The 24355-nt window shown below is 42.2% G+C and overlaps 1 protein-coding gene across 1 annotated transcript; it reads left to right on the top strand.

Moving 5' to 3' along the window:
• Positions 1-17855: 17855 nt before the first annotated feature.
• On the top strand, positions 17856-24026 carry LOC115836372 (protein FAM205A-like). Its single transcript, XM_030817591.1, has 4 exons — positions 17856-17999; positions 18629-18674; positions 19200-19260; positions 20294-24026. Exons 1-4 carry the CDS (start codon positions 17856-17858, stop codon positions 23904-23906), a joined length of 3864 nt encoding a protein of 1287 aa, XP_030673451.1. The 3' UTR covers positions 23907-24026.
• The last annotated feature ends 329 nt before the right edge of the window (positions 24027-24355 follow it).

Below are 24355 nucleotides of genomic sequence, written 5' to 3'. Positions count from 1 at the left end.
ATTGAACTGCCATGGAAACTGCTTTACCCCAAATTGTGATTCACAGCCTTCATTGGATTACCGATTGGAGCAAACAAAGTTTAGCCATGTGGACTTGGTTGCAGATTGGTGAGTTTGTATTGCTATCTCATGGCTAGAGTTCCAAGATAAAAGCTGTTGGATCTTTGTGTGTGTATACATGTTTAGATGTGTTTATCTCGATGTACATTAACTATGTTATACACTATACCTATCAAATTGGCTTATAAATAAGAGTGCTCATAAATTAAGTCCAAAGTGTTTTTCAAGTTCACATGACTTAAGTAAATCTTTAATAAACAAGCTGTCTTTAAAATTATTGATAAAGGCCGGGCGCGGTGGCTCACGCCTGTAATCCCAGCACTTTGGGAGGCCGAGACGGGCGGATCACGAGGTCAGGAGATCGAGACCATCCTGGCTAACACGGTGAAACCCCGTTTCTACTAAAAATACAAAAAATTAGCCGGGCGTGTTGGCGGGCGCCTGTAGTCCCAGCTACTCGGAGAGGCTGAGGCAGGAGAATGGCGTGAACCCGGGAGGTGGAGCTTGCAGTGAGCTGATACCGCGCCACTGCACTCCCACCTGGGGGACACAGTGAGACTCCGTCTCAAAAAAAAAAAAAAATAATAAAAAAAATAAAATTATTGGTAAAATAAAAATAGAAATGTCTTCAGAGTTGTCAGCATACATTTTTGTCTCGGTTTTATATTTGTCTCAGCTAGATAATTTGAGGTATCAGAGTTTGGCAGAAGGTTATACAGCTATAAACCCAGTGAATATTTGTGTGAATTCTTTATAAGACTAATTTAATGCTGTTAGTTTAATGAAAACAGCTGAATCTTCTGAGTTATTGATAAAAATGCCCATGTATTAATTTTAAGGTTCTTATTTAGGTGAACACCTGACATTCACAGGTTATAAAATAGTTAAGAAGGAAATGATGCAGAAATAATCTAGATAAACTACTAAAAATAAATAAAATGTAAATGGTCAAATGCTGTAAATGAACTTTTGGCATAATCAGAAATATAATCATTGGATGTTTGAGTCATTTCCAATTAAGAAAAGGTTATGACATGATGAACATGTTTCTAAAAATTGTGGAATGATTCTCATCTATAAAATACTAATATCTGCTAGGCAGCTCAAGATTTCTTGCTTCCTAGGTTTTTACTGAAATTTAAGGTTGTTACTAAGGATAAGAATTCTAGTTCATAGGTAATTCTATATATAAAATGTGCAAAAGACAATGTGTTTTTATTCAGAAAAAGTAATTTTATCTAACTCAGAAGTTATCTAAAGTTTATTAATAATTCAAATTATAGACTTGAAAGGTTACTTATGAAACAAGGTAGAAAAGAACAAGTAGATGAGAGAGATGTGGAGAAAGTTATGAATATGAAGATGTATTTTTGGTAAGGAAGTTTGTAAAGAAAATAATTTTGTATGACAAAGCATCTTATAATGGTAAATTTTTTGTCCTAAAGTAAAATGACTGTTAAAAAAAAAAAAAAAAGAAGAAGAAGAAGAAGAAAAAGAACGAAAATCCAGGACAAATCAGAAAGTCTAAGCACATCATAGGTGGTGTCTGTAAGTCATGTAGTTTATTTCCTGTCTCTTTGTGTGTCTACCTTTATGCACAGACAGAGAAAATACAAAGTTTAAAAGGCTTAAATAATATTCTCTTAAAACCAGATAGAATATTGGAGAAATTTGGCTAATTAACACTGCTCATAATTAAAGCTCTTAGTCTTGATGAAAGTAAAATAAGAAATATTGTAAAGAAACACATTGGCAGTTTGGCAATTCTTTCTTAATATAGTTAACCATGAAGCCAGATAGAAGCCAGATATAGCAACAACCAAATTTCACCTACATGCTTGCATTGCTTCACACTGTATTTGCTCTTCTGCATAGATATACTATCATTAAAGTATCATACTTACTGGTCACATACCTAAAGTGATTTTTTTTTTTTGACACAGATTCTCGCTCAGTCACCCAGGCTGGAGTGCAGTGGCATGATCTCAGCTCCACCTCCCGGTCATGCAATTCTCATGCCTCAGCCTCCTCCAGAGTAGCTGGGATTATAGGTGTGTGCCATCATGCCTGGCCAATTTTTGTATTTTTAGTAGAGATGGGGTTTTACCATGTTGGCCAGGCTGGTCTCAAACTCCTGGCCTCAAGTGATCCATCCACCTTGGCCTCCCAAAGTGCTGAGATTACAGGAATGAGCCACCACACCCAGCCTACAGTGAATTTCTTAATTGCACAAAATATATAGTGGTACTGGTGAACTTAAAGACATCAAATTGTGCATCAGGAACAAAGTATTCATCATGTGTTTTTTTGGCTCTAGGTAACACTATAGCCTCCAAGTTAAACTGAGTAGAAAATTTTCAGGTTGGTTTCCTGTTTGTTTTTTCTTTTAATTTGCATTTATTTGCTGTTTCTTCTTCTTTAGGTTTTACTTATATATACATATTAATAAAACCATTGATGGTTTTTAGTTTCTAACGTAAGGAAGGCTTTTATTTGGTCCCATGAATAGTCATTTTGTTTCCTATGCATTTCCAGTAACTCATCATTTGCTCTACTTATCCAAAGTTCCTAAGCTACCTTTTTCAAGCTTCCAAAAATTGATGGTGGACACCAGCATTTAAAATTTGTTTGGTTTTGCTTACCTCTAATGAACTAGAGAGCTATAAAAAGGTTAAAGTTCCTGGCAAAAAATAATAAAAGGTTTATTCTTCTAAGTTCTGAACTGAAATAGTACATTATTATTGGTTATTTGCAAAAGTAGGTGAGAGAAATGTTTAAATGGTATTTATTTCCAAGGTAATTCAATTCAATCAACAATAGCGGGAGGGGGGAGCCAAGATGGCCAAATAGGAACAGCTCTGGTCTACAGCTCCCAGAGTGAGCGAGGCAGAAGACGGGTGATTTCTGCATTTCCATCTGAGGTACCGGGTTCATCTCACTAGGGAGTGCCAAACAGTGGGTGCAGGTCAGTCAGAGCAGCGCACCCTGTGGGAGCCGAAGCAGGGCTTCACTCGGGAAACGCAAGGGGTCAGGGAGCTCCCTTTCCTAGTCAAAGAAAAGGGTGACAGACGGCACCTGGAAAATCAGGTCACTCCCACCCTAATACTGCGCTTTTCCAACGGGCTTGGAAAATGGCACACCAGGAGATTGTGTCCCGCACCTGGCTCGGAGGGTCCTATGCCCATGGAGTCTCACTGATTGCTGGCACAGAAGTCTGAGATCAAACGGCAAGGCGGCAGCGAGGCTGGGGGAGGGGCGCCCGCCATTGTCCAGGCTTGCTTAGGTAAACAAGCAGCCAGGAAGCTTGAACTAGGTGGAGCCCACCACAGCTCAAGGAGGCCTGCCTGCCTCTGTAGGCTCCACCTCTGGGGGCAGGGCATAGACAAACAAAAAGTCAGCAGGAACCTCTGCAAACTTAAATGTCCCTGTCTGACAGCTTTGAAGAGAGTAGTGGTTCTCCCAGCATGCAGCGGGAGATCTGAGAACGGACAGACTGCCTCCTAAAGTGGGTCCCTGAACCCCAAGCAGCCTAACTGGGAGGCACCCCCCAGTAGGGGCAGACTGACACCTCACTTGGCCGGGAACTCCTCTGAGACAAAACTTCCAGAGGAACGATCAGAGAGTTGAATTTGCAGTCTCACGAAAATCTGCTGTTCTGCAGCCACCACTGCCGACACCCAGCCAAACAGGGTCTGGAGTGGACCTCTAGCAAACTCCAACAGACCTGCAGCTGAGGGTCCTGTCTGGTAGAAGGAAAACTAACAAACAGAAAGGACACCCACACCACAAACCCATCAGTACATCACCATCATCAAAGACCAAAAGGAGAAAAAACTATATAGATGGGGAGAAAACAGAGCAGAAAAACTGGAAATTCTAAAGAGCAGAGCACCTCTCCTCCTCCAAAGGAATGCAGTTCCTCACTAGCAATGGAACAAAGCTGGACGGAGAATGACTTTGACGAGTTGAGAGAAGAAGGCTTCAGACGATCAAACTACTATGAGCTACGGGAGGAAATTCAAACCAATGGCAAAGAAGTTAAAAACTTTGAAAAAAAATAGATGAATGTATAACTAAAATAACCAATGCAGAGAAGGGCTTAAAGGAGCTGATGGAGCTGAAAGCCAAGTTTCGAGAACTACGTGAAGATTGCAGAAGCCTCAGTAGCCGATACGATCAACTGGAAGAAAGGGTATCAGTGATGGAAGATGAAATGAATGAAATGAAGCGAGAAGGGAAGTTTAGAGAAAAAAGAATAAAAAGAAATGAACAAAGCCTCCAAGAAATATAGGACTACGTGAAAAGACCAAACCTACGTCGGATTGGTGTACCTGAAAGTGACGGGGAGAATGGAACCAAGTTGGAAAACACTCTGCAAGATATTATCCAGGAGAACTTCCCCAATCTAGCAAGGCAGGCCAACATTCAGATTCAGGAAATACAGAGAACGCCACAAAGATACTCCTCGAGAAGAGCAACTCCAAGACACATAATTGTCAGATTCACCAAAGTTGAAACGAAGGAAAAAATGTTAAGGGCAGGCAGACAGAAAGGTCCGGTTACCCACAAAGGGAAGCCCATCAGACTAACAGCTGATCTCTCAGCAGAAACCCTACAAGCCAGAAGAGAGTGGGGGCCGATATTCAACATTCTTAAGGAAAAGAATTTTCAACCCAGAATTTCATATCCAGCCAAACTAAGCTTCATAAGTGAAGGAGAAATAAAATACTTTACAGACAAGCAAATGCTGAGTGATTTTTTCACCACCAGGCCTTCCTTAAAAGAGCTCCTGAAGGAAGCACGAAACATGCAAAGGAACAACTGGTACCAGCCACTGCAAAAACATGCCAAATTGTAAAGACCATCGAGGCTAGGCAGAAACTGCATCAACTAATGAGCAAAATAGCCAGCTAACATCATAATGACAGGATCAAATTCACACATAACAATATTAACTTTAAATGTAAATGGGCTAAATGCTCCAATTAAAAGACACAGACTGGCAAATTGGATAGATCAAGACCCATCAGTGTGCTGTATTCAGGAAACCCATCTCACGTGCAGAGACACACATAGACTCAAAACAAAGGGATGGAGGAAGATCTACCAAGCAAATGGAAAACAAAAAAAGGCAGGGGTTGCAATCCTAGTCTCTGATAAAATAGACTTTAAACCAACAAAGATCAAAAGAGACAAAGAAGGCCATTACATAATGGTAAAGGGATCAATTCAACAAGAAGAGCTAACTATCCTAAATATATATGCACCCGATATAGGAGCACCCAGATTCATAAAGCAAGTCCTGAGTGACCTACAAAGCGACTTAAACTCCCACACAATAATAATGGGAGATTTTAACACCCCACTGTCAACATTAGACAGATCAACGAGACAGAAAGTTAACAAGGATACCCAGGAATTGAACTCAGCTCTGCACAAAGTGGACCTAATAGACATCTACAGAACTCTCCACCCCAAATCAACAGAATATACATTCTTTTCAGCACCACACCACACCTATTCCAAAATAGACCACATAGTTGGAAGTAAAGCTCTCCTCAGCAAATGTAAAAGAACAGAAATTATAACAAACTGTCTCTCAGACCACAGTGCAATCAAACTAGAACTCAGGATTAAGAAACTCACTCAAAACTGCTCAACTACATGGAAACTGAACAACCTGCTCCTGAATGACTATTGGGTACATAATGAAATGAAGGCAGAAATAAAGATGTTCTTTCAAACCAATGAGAACAAAGACACAACATACCAGAATCTCTGGGACACATTCAAAGCAGTGTGTAGAGGGAAATTTATAGCACTAAATGCCCACAAGAGAAAGCAGGGAAGATCCAAAATTGACACCCTAACATCACAATGAAAAGAACTAGAAAAGCAAGAGCAAACACATTCAAAGGCTAGCAGGAGGCTAGAAATAACTAAAATCAGGGCAGAACTGAAGGAAATAGAGACACAAAAATCTCTTCAAAAAATTAATGAATCCAGGTGCTGGTTTTTTGAAAAGATCAACAAAATTGATAGACCGCGAGCAAGACTAATAAAGAAGAAAAGAGAGAAGAATCAAATAGACGCAATAAAAAGTGATAAAGAGGATATCACCACCGATCCCACAGAAATACAATCTACCACCAGAGAATACTAAAAACACCTCTATGCAAATAAACTAGAAAATCTAGAAGAAATGGATAAATTCCTCGACATATACACCCTCCCAAGACGAAACCAGGAAGAAGTTGAATCTCTGAATAGACCAATAACAGGCTCTGAAATTGTGGCAACAATCAATAGCTTACCAACAAAAAAGAGTCTAGGACCTGATGGATTCACAGCCGAATTCTACCAGAGGTACAAGGAGGAACTGGTACCATTCTTTCTGAAACTATTCCAATCAATAGAAAAAGAGGGAATCCTCCCTAACATATTTTATGAGGCCAGCATCATCCTGATACCAAAGCCTGGCAGAGACACAACCAAAAAAGAGAATTTCAGACCAATATCCTTGATGAACATGGATGCAAAAACCCTCAATAAAATACTGGCAAACCGAATCCAGCAGCACATCAAAAAGGTTATCCACCATGATCAAGTGGGCTTCATCCCTGGGATGCAAGGCTAGTTCAACATACGCAAATCAATAAATGTAATCCAGTATATAAACAGAACCAAAGACAAAAACCACATGATTATCTCAATAGATGCAGAAAAGGCCTTTGACAAAATTCAACAACCCTTCATGCTAAAAACTCTCAATAAATTAGGTATTGATGGGATGTATCTCAAAATAATAAGAGCTATCTATGACAAACCCACAGCCAATATCATACTGAGTGGACAAAAACTGGAAGCATTCCCTTTGAAAACTGGCACAAGACAGGGATGCCCTCTCTCACCACTCCTATTCAACATAGTGCTGGAAGTTCTGGCCAGGGCAATCAGGCAGGAGAAGGAAATAAAGGGTATTCAATTAGGAAAAGAGGAAGTCAAATTGTCCCTGTTTGCAGATGACATGATTATATATCTACAAAACCCCATCATCTCAGCCCAAAATCTCCTTAAGCTGATAAGCAACTTCAGCAAAGTCTCAGGATACAAAATCAATGTACAAAAATCACAAGCATTCTTGTACACCAATCACAGACAAACAGAGAGCCAAATCATGAGTGAACTCCCATTCACAATTGCTTCAAACAAAATAAAATACCTAGGAATCCAACTTACAAGGGATGTGAAGGACCTCTTCAAGGAGAACTACAAACCACTGCTCAATGAAATAAAAGAGGATACAAATGGAAGAACATTACATGCTCATGGGTTGGAAGAATCAATATCGTGAAAATGGCCATACTGCCCAAGGTAATTTATAGATTCAATGCCATCCCCATCAAGCTACCAATGACTTTCTTCACAGAATTGGAAAAAACTACTTTAAAGTTCATATGGAACCAAAAAAGAGCCCCCATCGGCAAGTCAATCCTAAGCCAAAAGAACAAAGCTGGAGGCATCATGCTACCTGACTTCAAACTATACTACAAGGCTACAGTAACCAAAACAGCATGGTACTGGTACCAAAACAGAGACATAGATCAATGGAACAGAACAGAGCCCTCAGAAATAATGCCACATATCTACAGCTATCTGATCTTTGACAAACCTGATAAAAAGAAGAAACGGGGAAAGGATTCCCTATTTAATAAATGGTGCTGGGAAAACTGGCTAGCCATAGGTAGAAAGCTGAAACTGGATCCCTTCCTTACACTTTATACAAAAATTAATTCAAGATGGATTAAAGACTTACATGTTAGACCTAAAACCATAAAAACCCTAGAAGAAAGCCTAGGCAATACAATTCAGGACATAGGCATGGGCAAGGACTTCATGTCTAAAACACCAAAAGCAATGGCAACAAAAGCCAAAATTGACAAATGGGATCTAATTAAACTAAAGAGCTTCTGCACAGCAAAAGAAACTACCATCAGAGTGAACAGGCAACCTACAAAATGGGAGAAAATTTTCACAACCTACTCATCTGACAAAGGGCTAATATCCAGAATCTACAATGAACTCAAACAAATTTACAAGAAAAAAACAAACAACCCCATCAAAACGTGGGCGAAGGACATGAACAGACACTTCTGAAAAGAAGACATTTATGCAGCCAAAAAACACATGCAAAAATGCTCATCATCACTGGCCATCAGAGAAATGCAAATCAAAACCACAACGAGATACCATCTCACACCAGTTAGAATGGCCATCATTAAAAAGTCAGGAAACAACAGGTGCTGGAGAGGATGTGGAGAAATAGGAACACTTTTACACTGTTGGTGGGACTGTAAACTAGTTCAACCATTGTGGAAGTCAGTGTGGCGATTCCTCAGGGATCTAGAACTAGAAATGCCATTTGACCCAGCCATCCCATTACTGGGTATATATCCAAAGGACTATAAATCATGCTGCTATAAAGACACATGCACACGTATGTTTATTGCGGCACTATTCACAATAGCAAAGACTTGGAACCAACCCAAATGTCCAACAACAATAGACTGGATTAAGAAAATGTGGCACATATACACCATTGAATACTATGCAGCCATAAAAAAGGATGAGTTCATGTCCTTTGTAGGGACATGGATGAAGCTGGAAACCATCATTCTCAGTAAACTATCGCAAAGACAGAAAACCAAACACCGCATGTTCTCACTCGTAGGTGGGAACTGAAAAATGAGAACTCATGGACACAGGAAGGGGGACATCACACTCCCGGGACTGTTGTGGGGTGGGGGGAGGGGGGAGGGACAGCATTAGGAGATATACCTAATGCTAAATGACGAGTTAATGGGTACAGCAAAACAACATGGCACATGGATACATATGTAACAAACCTGCACAGTGTGCACATGTACCCTAAAACCTAAAGTATAATAATAATAAAGAATAAATAAATAAAAGAAGACATTTATGCAGCCAAAACACACATGAAAAAATGCTCATCATCACTGGCCATCAGAGAAATGCAAATCAAAACCACAATGAGATACCATCTCACACCAGTTAGAATGGCCATCATTAAAAAGTCAGGAAACAACAGGTGCTGGAGAGGATGTGGAGAACTAGGAACACTGTTACACTGTTGGTGGGACTGTAAACTAGTTCATCCATTGTGGAAGTCAGTGTGGCGATTCCTCAGGGATCTAGAACTAGAAATACCATTTGACCCAGCCATCCCATTACTGGGTATATACCCAAAGGAATGTAAACCATGCTGCTATAAAGACACATGCACACGTATGTTTATTGCGGCACTATTCACAATAGCAAAGACTTGGAACCAACCCAAATGTCCAACAACAATAGACTGGATTAAGAAAATGTGGCACATATACACCATGGAATACTACGCAGCCATAAAAAATGATGAGTTCATGTCCTTCGTAGGGACATGGATGAAACTGGAAACCATCATTCTCAGTAAACTATTGCAAGGACAAAAAACCAAACACCGCATGTTCTCACTCATAGGTGGGAATTGAACAATGAGAACACGTGGACACAGGAAGGGGAACATCACACTCCGGGGACTGTTGTGGGGTGGGGGAAGGGGGGAGGGACAGCATTAGGAGATATACCTAATGCTAAATGACGAGTTAATGGGTGCAGCACACCAACATGGCACATAGATACATAGGATACATATGTAACAAACCTGCACATTGTGCACATGTACCCTAAAACTTAAAGTATAATAATAATAATAATAATAATAATAAAAAGAAAGAAATATAAGAAGCCAAGGGAAAAAAAAAAACAAAAAACAATAATGGTTTCAAATCTTTTCCTTTAATGAGGCAAAACTGCTATATGGGTACAAAGTTTTAATATTCAGAAAAAAATTGGCTTTTTCTTTAAGGAAATTATATTGATTGGGCTTTCTCTCAAACTAATTTAGTTGTGCTTACCATTATTAAGATTAAATAACATTTACTTGGATTAAGTTGTAAAAAAAATTATAAGACTTTCTAGTGTTTTTTAATCCTAAGCCATTTATCACTGATGGGCCTTCACGTGTATACTTGAAAACAAAATATGTACATACAAGTGTTACGCCAGTTTGAAGATTCTAGTGGTGTAAGTCACCTAAATCAGTTGTCAGTACTGTATCCAGAAACCAATCTTGGAAATGTATGATGAGGCTCTTGTAAAATAGCTGAAAAGAAATTACTGTGTGCTGATTGTCAGTTTGTCCTTGTTTTGCTGTATACTTTTTAAATGAATGATTTATCCTCATACTGAATTTCCAAAACTGATACTTGCAGTTACCATTTTTTTTTTAAATGATGGAAAGAAAAGTTAACTATCTTACTTTGGTAAGTTTGGCACAGGACCTACCACATTTTTGAGGCTCTAGGTCACAGTTTTGTCACTAGAATGCTAGCAGATAAATGCAAGGAGCAACCTAACCACTTTAATACAATGGATTGTATATTGGGTTGAAGTGTTTCAGACAGTAACTACTGGACACCAAATCCCAGGGTTTTATTTTGTGACATATTAGAGAGAATGATGGGGTTTCCTGCAGTATAAATACACTATTAAATAATTCTTAGGAAACAATTATTTAATAATTCAAAGGCCTTTGACTCCTGGGTCCGAAAAAGACACCAATACCTGCTAAATCTTGAGCACTGACACCAAATGAAGCCTCGTCTTCAGACTCAGGAGAAGGTGACAATCAAAATGAACTGCTTCCATGAGACATAGGGCTAGAAATTAAAACATTCAATCCCTCTATGCCCAGGAACTATTGCAGAAAAGGTGAGCATGTGAGCTTGTAAGGGCTGATTTTGAGTTATAAAATTAGTTCAGGGTTTGTCTATAAATTAAACATTAACATCTAAAGCACACTGATGCAAGGCCAGTGTCTGGGCCCCTGTGTCATAACAGGGTTTTCTTGGAGCATTACTCTACTCTTTAATAGGAAATCGTAAAACGTAATAAAAAGATGGCTGAGTGTGGTGGCTCAGGCTGGGCATGGTGGCTCAGGCCGGGGGTGGTGGCTGAAGCCTGTAATCCCAGCACTTTGGGAGGCCGAGGCAGGCGGATCAGCTGAGGCCAGGAGTTGGATACCAGCCTGGCCGACATGGTGAAACCCCATCTCTACTAAAAATACAAAAATCAGCCGCGTGTGGTGGCATGGCCTGTAATCCCAGCTACTAGGGAGGTTGAGGCAGGAGAATTGCTTGAGCTCAGGAGGCAGAGGTTGCAGTGAGCCAAGATCACATCACTGTAGTCTGGGCAACAGAGCGAGACTCCATCTCAAAAAAAAAAAAAGTTTACAGAAATCCTATCTTACAGTCAAACTGATTAAAATTAGGTTTTTGAGGTTTTATTAAAATTAGCTTTAACATTAAAAATATACCATACAAAGGTAAAATTTGATGTTCTCTTTTGAATAAAATGTTTGTATAATATTGCGATAAAATATTTGTTTACCTTTTGAGTGAACTGTAGGCGGAAGAAAAGGAAGAGGGAGAGACTTTTAGTGGGCCTCATGCTGCCTTTATTAGGCCTTATTGTTTGGGAAACTGAGTCGCCTATCAAAGGGTAAATGTGCTTGTTTTATCTTTTTGGCTAAATGAATAACTATTTTATAGTGACCTGTGATCCTATTTTGTGATGTCAAGTGTCTTAAATCTTTGATAACTGACAGACTTCCCAACAGCAAAAATTTCAAGTTCTAAATTCAGGATTTTTTTTTTTAACCTCAAACTAACTTTTTTGTATATTAGCTTCCTTGAAGTCCAAGAGAGACTTCTTCAGTATGTTAGAATTATACAGGAAGCATTATCAAATGTGAGGTGGTATTTAACTTCCTTTGGGTTATATTTATATAGATGTGCTATTAATATGTGTTGCAGGACTATATGAGATTCCTAAAATTCTGATATGTCTTAATATATGGTGTCAGTTATGATGATTATTATGTTAAATTGTTGTATGCCAACAGAAAAAAAATTTCCTTGTCAACTGTGTCTTTATGGCTCTCCTAAGACTTTTGTCGTCACAATTGTTGTTTTGCATTGATTTGTTTCAAAAAGTGACTTATAATCAGATATAGTCCAGAGCTTGTTTATTTAGGGGACTTCATGAAAAGAAGTCTTGAATGCAGATTTCTGATAACTTTGGAGATTGTGCCACTGGAATACAGAAAACTTCTAGGACTCTTAGAGTCCTAGAAAACGTCCTACAGAAAATTTCTAGGACTCTTAATTAGAGTCCCTCTTAATTAAAAGGCTGACATGCTTATAAAGATTACTAACCCAATATGAAGCACAGCAGGAGTTGATTGCATGGACTGAACTAATGTGGGACTGAAATAATTTTTTATGGTTTTGTTTGAAAAAGTCTGGAGAATTTCGGTTTTTGGAATCTGGAGAATTTTTTCTTTTAAGCTCTTCATAACCTTTAAGAATACAGTATATTAAGTAGAGTATACCCTTGTAAACAGAATTTGAGGCATTTTCTCTCTCCCTAATTTCTCCAGAATTTATAAACTATTTGTGAATATTCTTAATTCATGGCAAAGTGTTTTCTTGCATACATTTAATAAAAATCTGTTTTCTTTTATAATGGGACACAGTTGGAGGAACAAGTTATTTTCCCAGGGCTTTGACTGAAATGGCCTTGTGAGAGCTTCCAGCAAAGCCAATTAGGAGAGCCCATATGGGCAATAATTTTTGCTGCACTTTGTGTGGGTAAATAAGCCAAGTATATGTAACTGAGGCTTATTTTGCAGGTAGGCCCATCCAGCTGTGATATGTCTTTGGTGGAAGTGGGGAACAGTAATGATACAGATTGTGTCTCAGAAGAAAACGATAGTATTAGATTAACTTTTGATTCCTGGATGGCCACGTGGTCACCCATAGTATAGAACTGCCCACACCATTCCTCAGCATGAAGCTGCCAGAAAGATTGAGGATCAGATTCCCCATGATCCAGGAATTGATAAATAGAAAGAGGGGGACTGAAACCAACACAATAGTCCCATATACAATTCTTTCAAATAAACACAAAAATCGACCCTCCTGATCTTAAAGCTGAAACTTATATTTGTTTTATCTGAGTTCCTTCCCCAGGAAAAGGACCCCCAGGCCTCTCAAAAGGTATAAAAGAACTGAAACTCATCCGATCATCACATCTAGACAATGAGACACCAGGCCCCTCATTTACATGACTGCTTCCTTACCCCTCCGGAGTCCATTTTCCAACACCTAGTTATATTTCTTTCCTTCTACCCATACCCCTAATTTCAATGGGTCAGGGAGATGGATTTGAGACTGATCTCCTACCTCCTCTACTGCAGCTCCCAATTAAAGCCTTGGCAATACACCCATAGAAGCCATAAAATAAAAGACTAATAAATTCAACTACATAAAATTCAAAAATTTACATGTGACAAAAACTCATCACAAATATCAAATGACAAACTGAGAAAAAGTATTTCTGATACATATATAAAGAGTTAATTTCTTAATATTAAAAAACACTTATACATCAATAAGTGATTTTTGCCCAATAATCTGTGAGCTACGAATAGGAAGAGATATTTCACAGAAAAGAAACAAAAAGGTGATTATCGTACATTCAAACAAATTTATAAATATATAAAATACAAATTTTCACTTCTCATTTCGACAAAGATCAAAAAATTTGATAATATTGAGTCAACAAGCATAGGAAGAGAGGCACCCTTACAGAGTTTTGGTGAGAATGCAAATTCATTCAATTGGTAGGCAATTATGCAATATCAACATTTAAAATACACATATCTTTTGACCCATTAATTCAACTCTTAGGAATTTCTCCTAGTTATATACTCATACCAGTGTACAAGAACTTATACACATGAGGTTCATGTCAGTGTTATTTGGTAGAACAAAAAAACTTTTAAAAAATATCCATGGATATGGCCGGGCGCGGTGGCTCACGCTTGTAATCCCAGCACTGTGGGAGGCCGAGGCGGGTGGATCATGAGGTCAGGAGATCGAGACCACGGTGAAACGCCGTCTCTATTAAAAATACAAAAAAAATTAGCCGGGCGTGGTGGCGGGCGCCTGTAGTCCCAGTTGCTCAGAGAGGCTGAGGCAGGAGAATGGTGTGAACTCAGGAGGCGGAGCTTGCAGCGAGCCGAGATTGCGTCACTGCACTCCAGCCTGGGTGACAGAGCGAAACTCCATCTCAAAAAAAAAAAAAAAAAAAAGAAATATCCATGGATATAGGATTGAAAATAAGTCATGTTATAGTTTTACCAAAGAAGACTGTACAAACATTAAAGAAAATTATATACAGAAGATATATTCATAATAATTAAAAGTAAAAGGGAAAACAGTATCTAGCATGTTTCCATTTATGAAGAAAATATATCAATTTATTTATGCTTCCCGTGCTAAATTAATTCTGAAAGATACACGAATATTGAGGAAACTCTCCAGGAAATTGGTCTGGGGGCAAAGATTTCTTTGTGGAGCAATACCCCATAAGCACAGACAGCCAAAGCAGCAACAGTGGACAAATGGGATCACATCAAGTTAAAAAACTTCTGCACAGCAAAGGAAACAATCAACAAAGTGAAGAGACAACCCCAGAATGGGAGAAAATATATTTACAAACTATTCATCTGGACAAGGGATTAATAACCAGAACATATAAGGAGCTCAAACAACTCATTAGAAAAAAAAATCTAATAATCCTACTGAAAAATGGACAAAAGATCTGAAAAGACATTTCTCAAAAGAAGACATACCTCAAAAGAAGACATACAAATTGCAAACAGGTCTGTGAAAAGGTGCTCAACGTCAGTGATCATCAGAGAAATGCAAATCACAACTACACTGAGATATCATCTCACCCGTTAAAATGGCTTTTATCCAAAAGACAGGCAATAATGAATGCTGGCAAGGATGTGGAGAAAAAGAGAACCCTTGTACACTGATGGTGGCAATGTAAATTAGTACAGCTACTATGGAGACCAGTATGGAGATGCCCCAAAAAAACTAAACATAGGCTCACGCCTGTAATCCCAACACTTTAGGAGGCTGAGGTGGGAGGATCACCTGAGCCTACGAGTTCAAGACCAACCCGGGCAATAAAGTGAGACCTCGTCTCTACAAAAAAAAATCCAAAAATTAGCTGAGTGCGGTGGTGCATGTCCATGGTCGCAGCTACCTGGGAAGCTGAGGCAGGAGGATTGCTTGAGTCCAGGAGGTTGAGGCTCCAGTGAGCCATGATCACGCCACTGCACTCCAGCCTGGGTAGCAGAGCAAAAACCTGTCAAAAAAAAAAAAAAAAGAAAACCTAAAAATACAACTACTATATAATCCAGCAATACCACTGCTAGGCATATAACCAATAACCAAAAGAAAGGAAATCAGTATATTGAAGAGATATCTGCACTCCTATGTTTACACAATAGCCAAGATTTGGAAGCAAACTAAATGTCCATCAAGAGACGAATGGATAAAGAAAATGTGGTACATATACACAATGGAGTGCTACTCAGCCATAAAAAAGAATGAGATCCCGTCATTTGCAACAACCTGGATGGAACTGAAGAACTTTACATTAAGTGAAATAAGCCAGGCATGACAAAATAATTTTGCATGTTCTCACTCATTTGTGGGAGCTAAAAATTAAAACAATTGAACTCACGGAGATAGAAAATAGAATCATGGTTACCAGAGGCTGGGAAAGGTAGTGGGGTGAGGAGTGGGGGTTTGGGTGGGAGAAGGGCAGATGGTTAATGTATACAGAAAATATAATTAGATAGAATAAATAAGACCTAGTATTTGATAGCGCAACAGGGTGGTTACAGTCAACAATAATTTATTGTACATTTTCAAATAACTGGAAGTATAATTGGAATGTCTGTAACACAAAGAAACGATAAATGCTTGAGGTGATGGATATCCCATTTACCCTGTGATTATTATGCATTGTATGCCTGTATCAAAATATCTCACGTACCCCACAAATATATACACCTACTATGTACAAAATAAAAATAAAACATTTTTTAAAAGAGAGATACATGAGGAAGAAAGATAGGAGGAGACAGGGATGAGAAAGAGACAGCTATACACCTCTTCTGCCTTTTAAATTTTGTGCCATGTATAAGTATGCTTACTTTAAAAAAAAAATAGTCTTACGGATTGAAATAAAATAGATACAAAGGCCCTCCCTCCATCAAGAGGCCTCTATCCTGATCCTCCAATCTTTCTCACAATTGCTCTCCAGTCCACCCTTCTATATTCTGCTAGAGATACACTGCATTTCTTACTGCCAAATGAACTCCATGGCCCATTCCCTAGTTTCAGTGTGAGCCGGTGAGTTTTTCTCCCACAGGGAAGAGTCATTTCACCCACAGCCTGCACTGTTAAACTTAACTTCAACTACCCAGGAGCCCTCTCTGATGACCATGATCCTCACTATGATTTCTCTTTTCTGAAATGGAATGTTTGTGGCCAGAGCCTTACAAATGAGTATATAAATCTATTTGTCCTGATTGTTGGCTCTTGCTTTGGATGAATTTGTCTTGTCTTTGAAACTACATTTTTAAGTATCTTGAAAGCAGAAAGCCAATGCGGCTCAAATGTCTTTGTATCCTCAGCACTCCCCAGCTTAGGGCTGAGCACATATTGGATGCTTGCCACATCTGCTGGGTGGACTGGATACTGAGGAAGGACCAAAGCCCCTTCGGAGATCTTGAGCCCAAAGGTTTCTTGGCCTGAGACCACCATTGCCAGAGCAAGACTCTCTCAAGGAAATTCAGGAATACTGAGGTATTGGTGGCATATCACAATATCTACAAAAGCTAGGCAGGTAAATCAATAGTCTGGCTATGGAAGTAATGGGTCCTGAAGCTGAATTGGAAAACACATGCCCTGCCTAAAAACTTACAAAATCCAGATTTGAGAAAAATAAACAAACCAAAAAGCATCCTCAGGCAAACAGCATACATCCAACCATGAACAGCAACTAGTCACTTGTGACCCACAGTCAGAAGTGGCCGCTAACCTATCTCTGCAGGCATTCATCTCCCTGAGCATGAATGTGCCTCCATGGAAGGTAGCATTTACAATCTCTCCTAACCCATCTGCAAGCTTGAGGCCACACAGACCGGATATGTACGACTACCTTGGCCTCTCCCTACCACCCTACCACATCAGCCATGGTCCCCTTCCTGCACCTCTGTTACCAATCACCCATTGCCTGAAACATCAAAGATCTCCATTTCCAAGCCATAACAAGACTCCGCCCTCCCTAAATTCATGTGTGTTTCTCAGGTATATTTCTAAAACTAGTGGGAGAGTTAGTGGAGGTTCCTCCGGCCTAACCACCCCTTCTCATGAGGTGACCCCTGTGCCAAAGCACTCAGTTTTCTGAGGACAGGTGACCATACAGTTGTGACGGAGAGAGCTGAAACATCAGGCTGGTATAGGGAGTGGAAAGTGAAGACAGACTAGGAAATAGACACTGCTTGTGGCACCTTCAGTCCCAGGCTCACAACACCCTCATCTACAGATTGAATCACCACATGAGCTTCCCTACTACATGTGCCTTATGACACAGGAGGGCTTTGTGATGCAGTCTGGTGGCCTAGTTCCATCCTCTGTGAGGTGGACATGACAAGGCCTAGCACTGGGAGTCATTAGGCACCAGAACCCTGAATGCCGAGATAGAGGGATCGCTGATCTCAGGCTAATGAGGTTTAGACCATGTTCAGCCCTACTTTTGTTCCGTGGGATGTTGGATATCCCTTATACATCTATGGCTCCATCTTCATCATTATTCTAATTATCTGGCAAGTGAAAAGGAGCCACCATAAATTGAGTCCGGAGCCTAAAAGGAGCTGCTGCCGGGTAGGGCTATGATCCTAACTGAACTAATTAAGCCTCAGATAAGAAGCTTATAAGTTCTTAGCATGCCCCCTTATAATCCCCACCCCAGAATTTTTATAGCATACCTTCAGTTCCCTTTGTGTAATACTTTTCCTCTCAGAGACTATAATTCCTTACCAGGCCCTTCCCGCAACATATTCTGATTGAAAAGCCAAGAACCTCTCTATTTGGCTTGGGTTGAGAACTAGATAATAAGAAGTCTATCTTGCTGGATCTCGGGAGATCTCTGAATATGGGGGATTTTTCTGGTTGGTGGGCTTCGTAAGCAGAAGTCCTTTGGTTGTTAGAACCATTTACCCTTTTGTCTGTTCTGCTTTTCCTCCTGTATCATACTCAGCACCCAGCAGGACTTATCTGGGAATCAGATGGGAGGTATAGAACTTGGAAAAGCCTCCAAGTGAATCCGAAATAAGCAGAGAAGGAAAATGGGGTAAAAAGGTGGAATAGGCAAAGGAAATCCAGGAGAGTGTATAAAATACAGATAGATATATAGAAAGGGAGTGGAAAATGTATGTAAGTTTTGTCTCATTTTGGACATGAGAAAGAAAATGGTGTCCTGGCTTCACATTCTAATGTTTTTGTCTTCTAAGTGTCACCATAAAGTCCGGCAAAGAGCTAGAGGTGCAGCATCAACAGGTAAAGTCCCAATCTCTCCTGTGACTCCCTTCCACTGCGGGTGTTTCCCATGAATCCTGTCCCTCTGTGACCTCTGGAGCCAAAAGCCAGGTTCTCTGCCACTGAAGACTCCAGTTCCCCAGACTGAAACTTCCATGGGTGGGAAATCATAACTTGAGAATGTTCCAAAATCCTGTACCTCAATGCCCTGGAAATGAAGAATTAAGAAAGTAGAGCAGATGTTCTTAATTGTATAACTTACTAGTTTTATGACCCTGTGGAAGTCATTTCATCTCTCATTCTTATCCACAAAAAGAGCAAAACACTGATAATCCTGCCTCACTCACATTGTGGTTGTAAAAATCAAGTGAAATTAGATATGGGACACTGTGTTATAGTGATGCTGTACTCAGACATGCCTTAGAGTACGGACTTTTCAGGATTGTAGTCTTTTCCTGATGAGAGTAAAGGCCTTACTACTCAGCTTCCTACAGGATGCCTATGAAATTATCCCATGCCATATAACACTGTCTCCCCGTTCCTCAGCTAGGAGATGTTCCCGGAAAGAAGCTGAGAAGCCACAGAAGCTGCTCTCCATCATTAAAAGGTGATCTATCGCTCTTTGCACTCTTTCAACAACCAGACTGGCCTATGATGATTTCTTGGCTTGGCCTGGGGCAGGACTAAGGAGAAAGATAATGGCTGGGAGGGAGACATACACAGTGGAAGCAGGGACACTGGTTGAGAGGGTTGCCAGGGAAGAGTGGGGTTCACATGTCTCAGGAGAGATGAGCCACCCAGTTCAGTTCTGTGCTAGGATAACAGCAGTTCTACAATTCAGGATTTTACTAGTGCATAATTCATAAAACATATTACATGGAGCTGCACTCAGCCATGAGATAAGTTACCCAGTTAAGAGAATGGGATTTGAATAAAGAAGTCATCCTTGTCTTATTCTCTTCATACTCTTTCAAGGGAATAAAGCCATACCTTTTCAAGGGAAAATACCTGACTCTGGCTAGACTCTGCTGACATGGCCTCCTCCGGTTCTATCTTCAGTGAGGCCAGTACTTGGGACACTCCTTAGACAGGAGTCTATTATATTATCCTCTCCTTAAGAGCTCTAGAGAACAGGACTGGTTCCCGAGAGATGCTGGGTATAATATTAGGGGTACCAAATACCCCAGAATGCAGAAGTCCCACAAGGACCTCATTTTCTACAGCTTGGAAGTACTGAATACAGGCTTTGGATTTCTTAGCCTCAAATGAGACTGGTCTGGGTTCTAACTGGTGATGTTCCTGGTGATGCCCCATCACCTAACCGCCTGGCTCCGTTCTCCTAGTTCAGCTTTTCAACAAGGTCAACAGAGAACTGACCCTAGCTCCCAGCCCTCTCTGAGGGCCATGCCCTCCCATGGGTTGTCTGAAGCCTTGCCCAACAAGCTCCAGACCATCAGCCCAGCCCACCACACCTTGCCAAATGGCATTTTCTTAGCAAGGAAGGCAGACAGGTAGACAACAAGATGGTATAGGCCCCAGGATTTTCAGGACTGGGAAAGGAGAGTGCCAACTCCAGCCCACACTCTTCCAAGAAGGCAGATGTCACTCCATCATTAATTTTGCCATGTTTCCCTTCCCAGCCAGGGCTGGCTTCCTCCAGAGGGAAGTGTGCGGCGAATCCTGTGTGCAGATCCCTGCTGCCAGATCTGCAATTCTGTGGCTCTGGAGATTCAGCAATTGCTGGCGGGTGAGAACAACCAGATCTCCCTGACTTTATCGGGGCCATTGCAGGGCTCCTCTTGCCTAGAGACGCTGTCTATGTCCAGTATGTCTTTAGATCAGAGTCTGGAATTTCATTCCTGGCACACCGGAGAGCTTTCACCGGCATCTGTAACGCCAACACCGTCACAATTAACGGATCAGAAATCTTTAACCCAGTCAGCTGCCCAGTCAACATATACACATGGCATACGAGATCACTGGGCTGATCACCTCCGCCTAGGGCCGGAATTTCAACTGCCAGATGTACTCACGGGCCCAAACACAATGGCTTCTTCAAGGCTTGAGAAGCTAAGGGCTCCACTGAACCAGGAGGAGATGATGCAGAGCAACCCCAGCTCTGTCCAGGGAAACCAAGGCCAGCATCACTTGAATTCCCAGGTCTCCTTGCTGTCCCTGAACCCAGAAACCCTGAACCTGATGCATCCGATGGCGTCACATATGGTCCTCCCTGCCCACCTGCCATTTCACTGTCCTGAAGTGATGAGGCTTCTTGACGTACATGTTAAAAAATGGATGCATTTCCAGAGGTGGGGGCTGCCCAGACGTGTGGAGGAGTCCCTGAGGCAGCTTATGCCAAACCCACCAGTGTACTACCAACCTGGAAATGCCCAGCCAGTTTCTTTCAAACTGAATAATACTTCTCAGGTCTCTCTTCATAGATTTGAGACCGTTTCCCTCCAGACCTGGTGTTCATGTGTGGCTGGCCAGCCCACCCAGACCTTCTGGGTTTCTGAATGGTCCATTATGAACCCAGAACAAAGACACCACTGTCAGCAAAGTCCACACCCTATGGCTCTAGCCTTGCACTCTCCAGCCCTTAAAGCCCTAAGTGGCCCCCATCCACTGTCTGGGGGACAAGATAATGACTCAAGGAGTGATCTCCAGCAGAAATACAGCCAGCTATTCTGTGGGCTCCCTTCTCTGCACAGTGAGTCCCTGGTTGCCACTTTCATGAGATCTCAAGGCCGCCCCAAGAAAGAAAAAGTGCCCAAGCCCGCCTTGAAGGATCCTTTTCTCTTCAATGAGCTCTCCTTCCCCCAGCTGCTCCCTAAAACTTCACCCCAGTCAGCCCCACCCTCTTCCCCACTTTCCCCAAATTGGGTGTCTCCATCTGAACATCAACGAGCTCAGATCAATGTCCCATTTCTGACTCTGGCCGAGTATGAAGCCTTGGAGTGGCACCTGCTACAGAGGCAACTCCAGCTTCAGTGGGGCTGGCCAGCTGCCCTCCAGAGGTCTCAGCACACCCAGTGCCTCCTGCAGCATGAGCCCTGTGGCAAAGCTCAGCCTCCTGAGACCATGACAGCTTCCCAGCCAGGGAAGTCCATCTCAGTGCTTACCAGGGAACCACTCTTCTTCCCGGAGCATGCCCGGAAGCTGCTGGAATTCCACATCCAGAAACAGTTGATTCACCATCGCTGGGGCCTGCCTCAGAAGATCCAGCAGTCCATCCAGTTGCTCCTTACTTCCACTGACCAGCAGATTGTGTCCTGCAGCAGCACAGCCCTAGCCAATGTGAGCATCCCCCAGACTGTAGCCCTAGAGGCCAACGGGGCTTGTGATGTGCTGTCACCCATTGTGGCCCCAGTGTCCATCCCCATGCCACACTTGTTAACCCAGGCCAAGGCAATATTGCAGAACCACTTCAACTCCAAATGTGAACAGATCCACCAGGGCAAGATCCCTGCCTGTGTACATAGGTCCTGGGACTGCAGAATTTCTGGGGGCCTGGCAGTGGCTCCTTTAACCTGCATTCCAGAAAGCCAGTTCCTGGTACTGCAGAGAGCAAGTGACCCAGACCTACATCACAAAGTTATGCCTTGGATGCCAACGGCCCTTGATCAGCAGCAACAGGCTTTACCAGGTGCTATCACTGAACACCCTAAGCTGCTCCGAGTCTTGTCTATGGAAGCCATTGAGAAACTGGAGACAACTTTACGGCACAAGCATCTGGCCTTCCTGTCAGGGCTGCCTGCTCTGTACTGTGTGGCGCTCCCCAGGGCCCTGGCCCCGGCAGTCACTAGCCAATCTATCATCACAGAGATGGTGCCTAGGCCTGTGGAGACGCTGCCTCTAGAAAGCCAGACACATCCTGCTATCCCCTACTCACTCCAGACACATACCTTGACAAAACTAAACTTCCACCTGAGAAAAAAGGTCCTAGAGATACAATGGGGAATTCCCATTAGGGCAAGGAAGTCCAGGGAACAAATTGCTGCAGCACCAGAGAACAAATCCACACAGAAGTCTCTTGAAAGTCTAAACCACCAAGGGGAGACATTGCTCCAGGAACTGCCCATCCCACCAGACACCCTTCCTGCCCCTAATCCAGAAGGGGTTCACCTTAAAGAACAGCTGGCCAATGACTTGAAGGCAGTGCAGCAGAACCAAAAGCAATCTACTTCCAAAGCTGTACCCCAGGGTTCTGCCCACTCGGTCTCCAAGATCTCACAGCGCAGTGGGGACATGACAAAGGCCCACATGCTTTGTGTTCGGGTGGACGCCAATGTGAACAACCCCAGCCTCGAGGAACCCTGGGGCCCTGAGCCCCAAAGCCCTGGCAAGAGCAAGGACCCAGCCCATGTCCCCAGGCTAGCAGGAAAGAGAGAGGACCCAGAGGAAACCAAAGCAGCCAGGGACCACAGAGAAGGGGATGCGGGGTTTGGGCGCTCCTCAACCAGAGAAGAGAGACGCCCTGCTGAAGACCAGAGGCCAGCAGGGATGCTTCCAAACAAGACACCCCGAGGGTCCTGGCGATGGAGCCGTAGCTTTCATCTTGCTGATCCCTGTCAACACAGCCCCCAGCACCACCCTCAGCTTAAGCTCCCACAGCTACCTCCACGAGTCCCTGCGGAGAAAGAATCTGACAGTGACCTGCAAGACAGTCAAACCGAGCTAACTGTCATCCTTGAACCAGCAACAATTCCTAAGAATGCCCAGACTGTGGTGCCCCAGGCTTCACAGGGTCAGCCTTTCCTGAGCCAACCAACTCAGGGTAAGCCTTTGCAGGGCCAAACTTTGCAAGGCCAGGTTTTGCATGGGCTGGTGATGCCAGCCCATACTCAAAAGAAGCCCAGCCTTCCAGAATCTAGCTTAACAAATAAAATTAAGCGTTTTCTGCAGCATATCATCCCCAGGACAAAAGGCAGAGGGCATGAGGACTCCATGTTCTCAGCTGCTGTGAAGGTGGCCAAAACGAGAAAAGAAAATGCTGCAAAGGTCCTGGCTCCAGCCAAGAGCCCTGTGGGGAGAAGTAAGACAGAGAAGCCAACGGGGTGCTCCAAGGCCCAATCTCATCCTGCTCAGAAGCTGGTGGGCCCAGCCTTCTTGGATGGTCCCCAGTCCCTAGACAATAAGCTCCAGCTACACTCCAGACAACCTGGCTCTGCCTCAGCCCTGGGCTACCCCCGCCACTGCCCTCGTCACTGTCCTCGAGAGGCTTGTGCCACCAAACCAGGGCACCCAACCTAGTTCCTGACCCTCACCTCAGATAGAAACTAAATTAGTCTGCTCAAGGAGAACACGCAGACTTTGGATTCAACTAATATAAGGTCTTACTATGCATTAGCCACTCTCCTAGGCCCTGGAGTTACGGGACAGTGGAAAATATTCTGGTGGGACGGATGGTAAATGTTCAGAAATCCAGCATGACCTTTAACTTCAGTGCACTCTAGATAAGGGCTTTTCTTTTTTGATGTGGAATGGTGACCCATCTGAAAGGTAAGTCAAAGCTCCTTCCCTAGAGAGGAAGGACTTTTTAGCCTCCCTCACACCTTCCCTTAACACAATAAAGCAGAGACAAGGAGCAGACAGACAATGTATTGCTGAGAAACATAGAGTGTATTTCTAGTAGCACCTGCCCCACCTGCACATTTATGGAAATGACAATACTGGTCCAAATGACAATACTGGTCCATAAA

The sequence above is a fragment of the Nomascus leucogenys genome, chromosome 8, assembly GCF_006542625.1.
Source record: "Nomascus leucogenys isolate Asia chromosome 8, Asia_NLE_v1, whole genome shotgun sequence".
Classification (NCBI taxonomy): domain Eukaryota; kingdom Metazoa; phylum Chordata; class Mammalia; order Primates; family Hylobatidae; genus Nomascus; species Nomascus leucogenys.
Note: the sequence above shows the minus strand (reverse complement) of the source record. Positions and strands in the feature narration are given on the sequence as shown.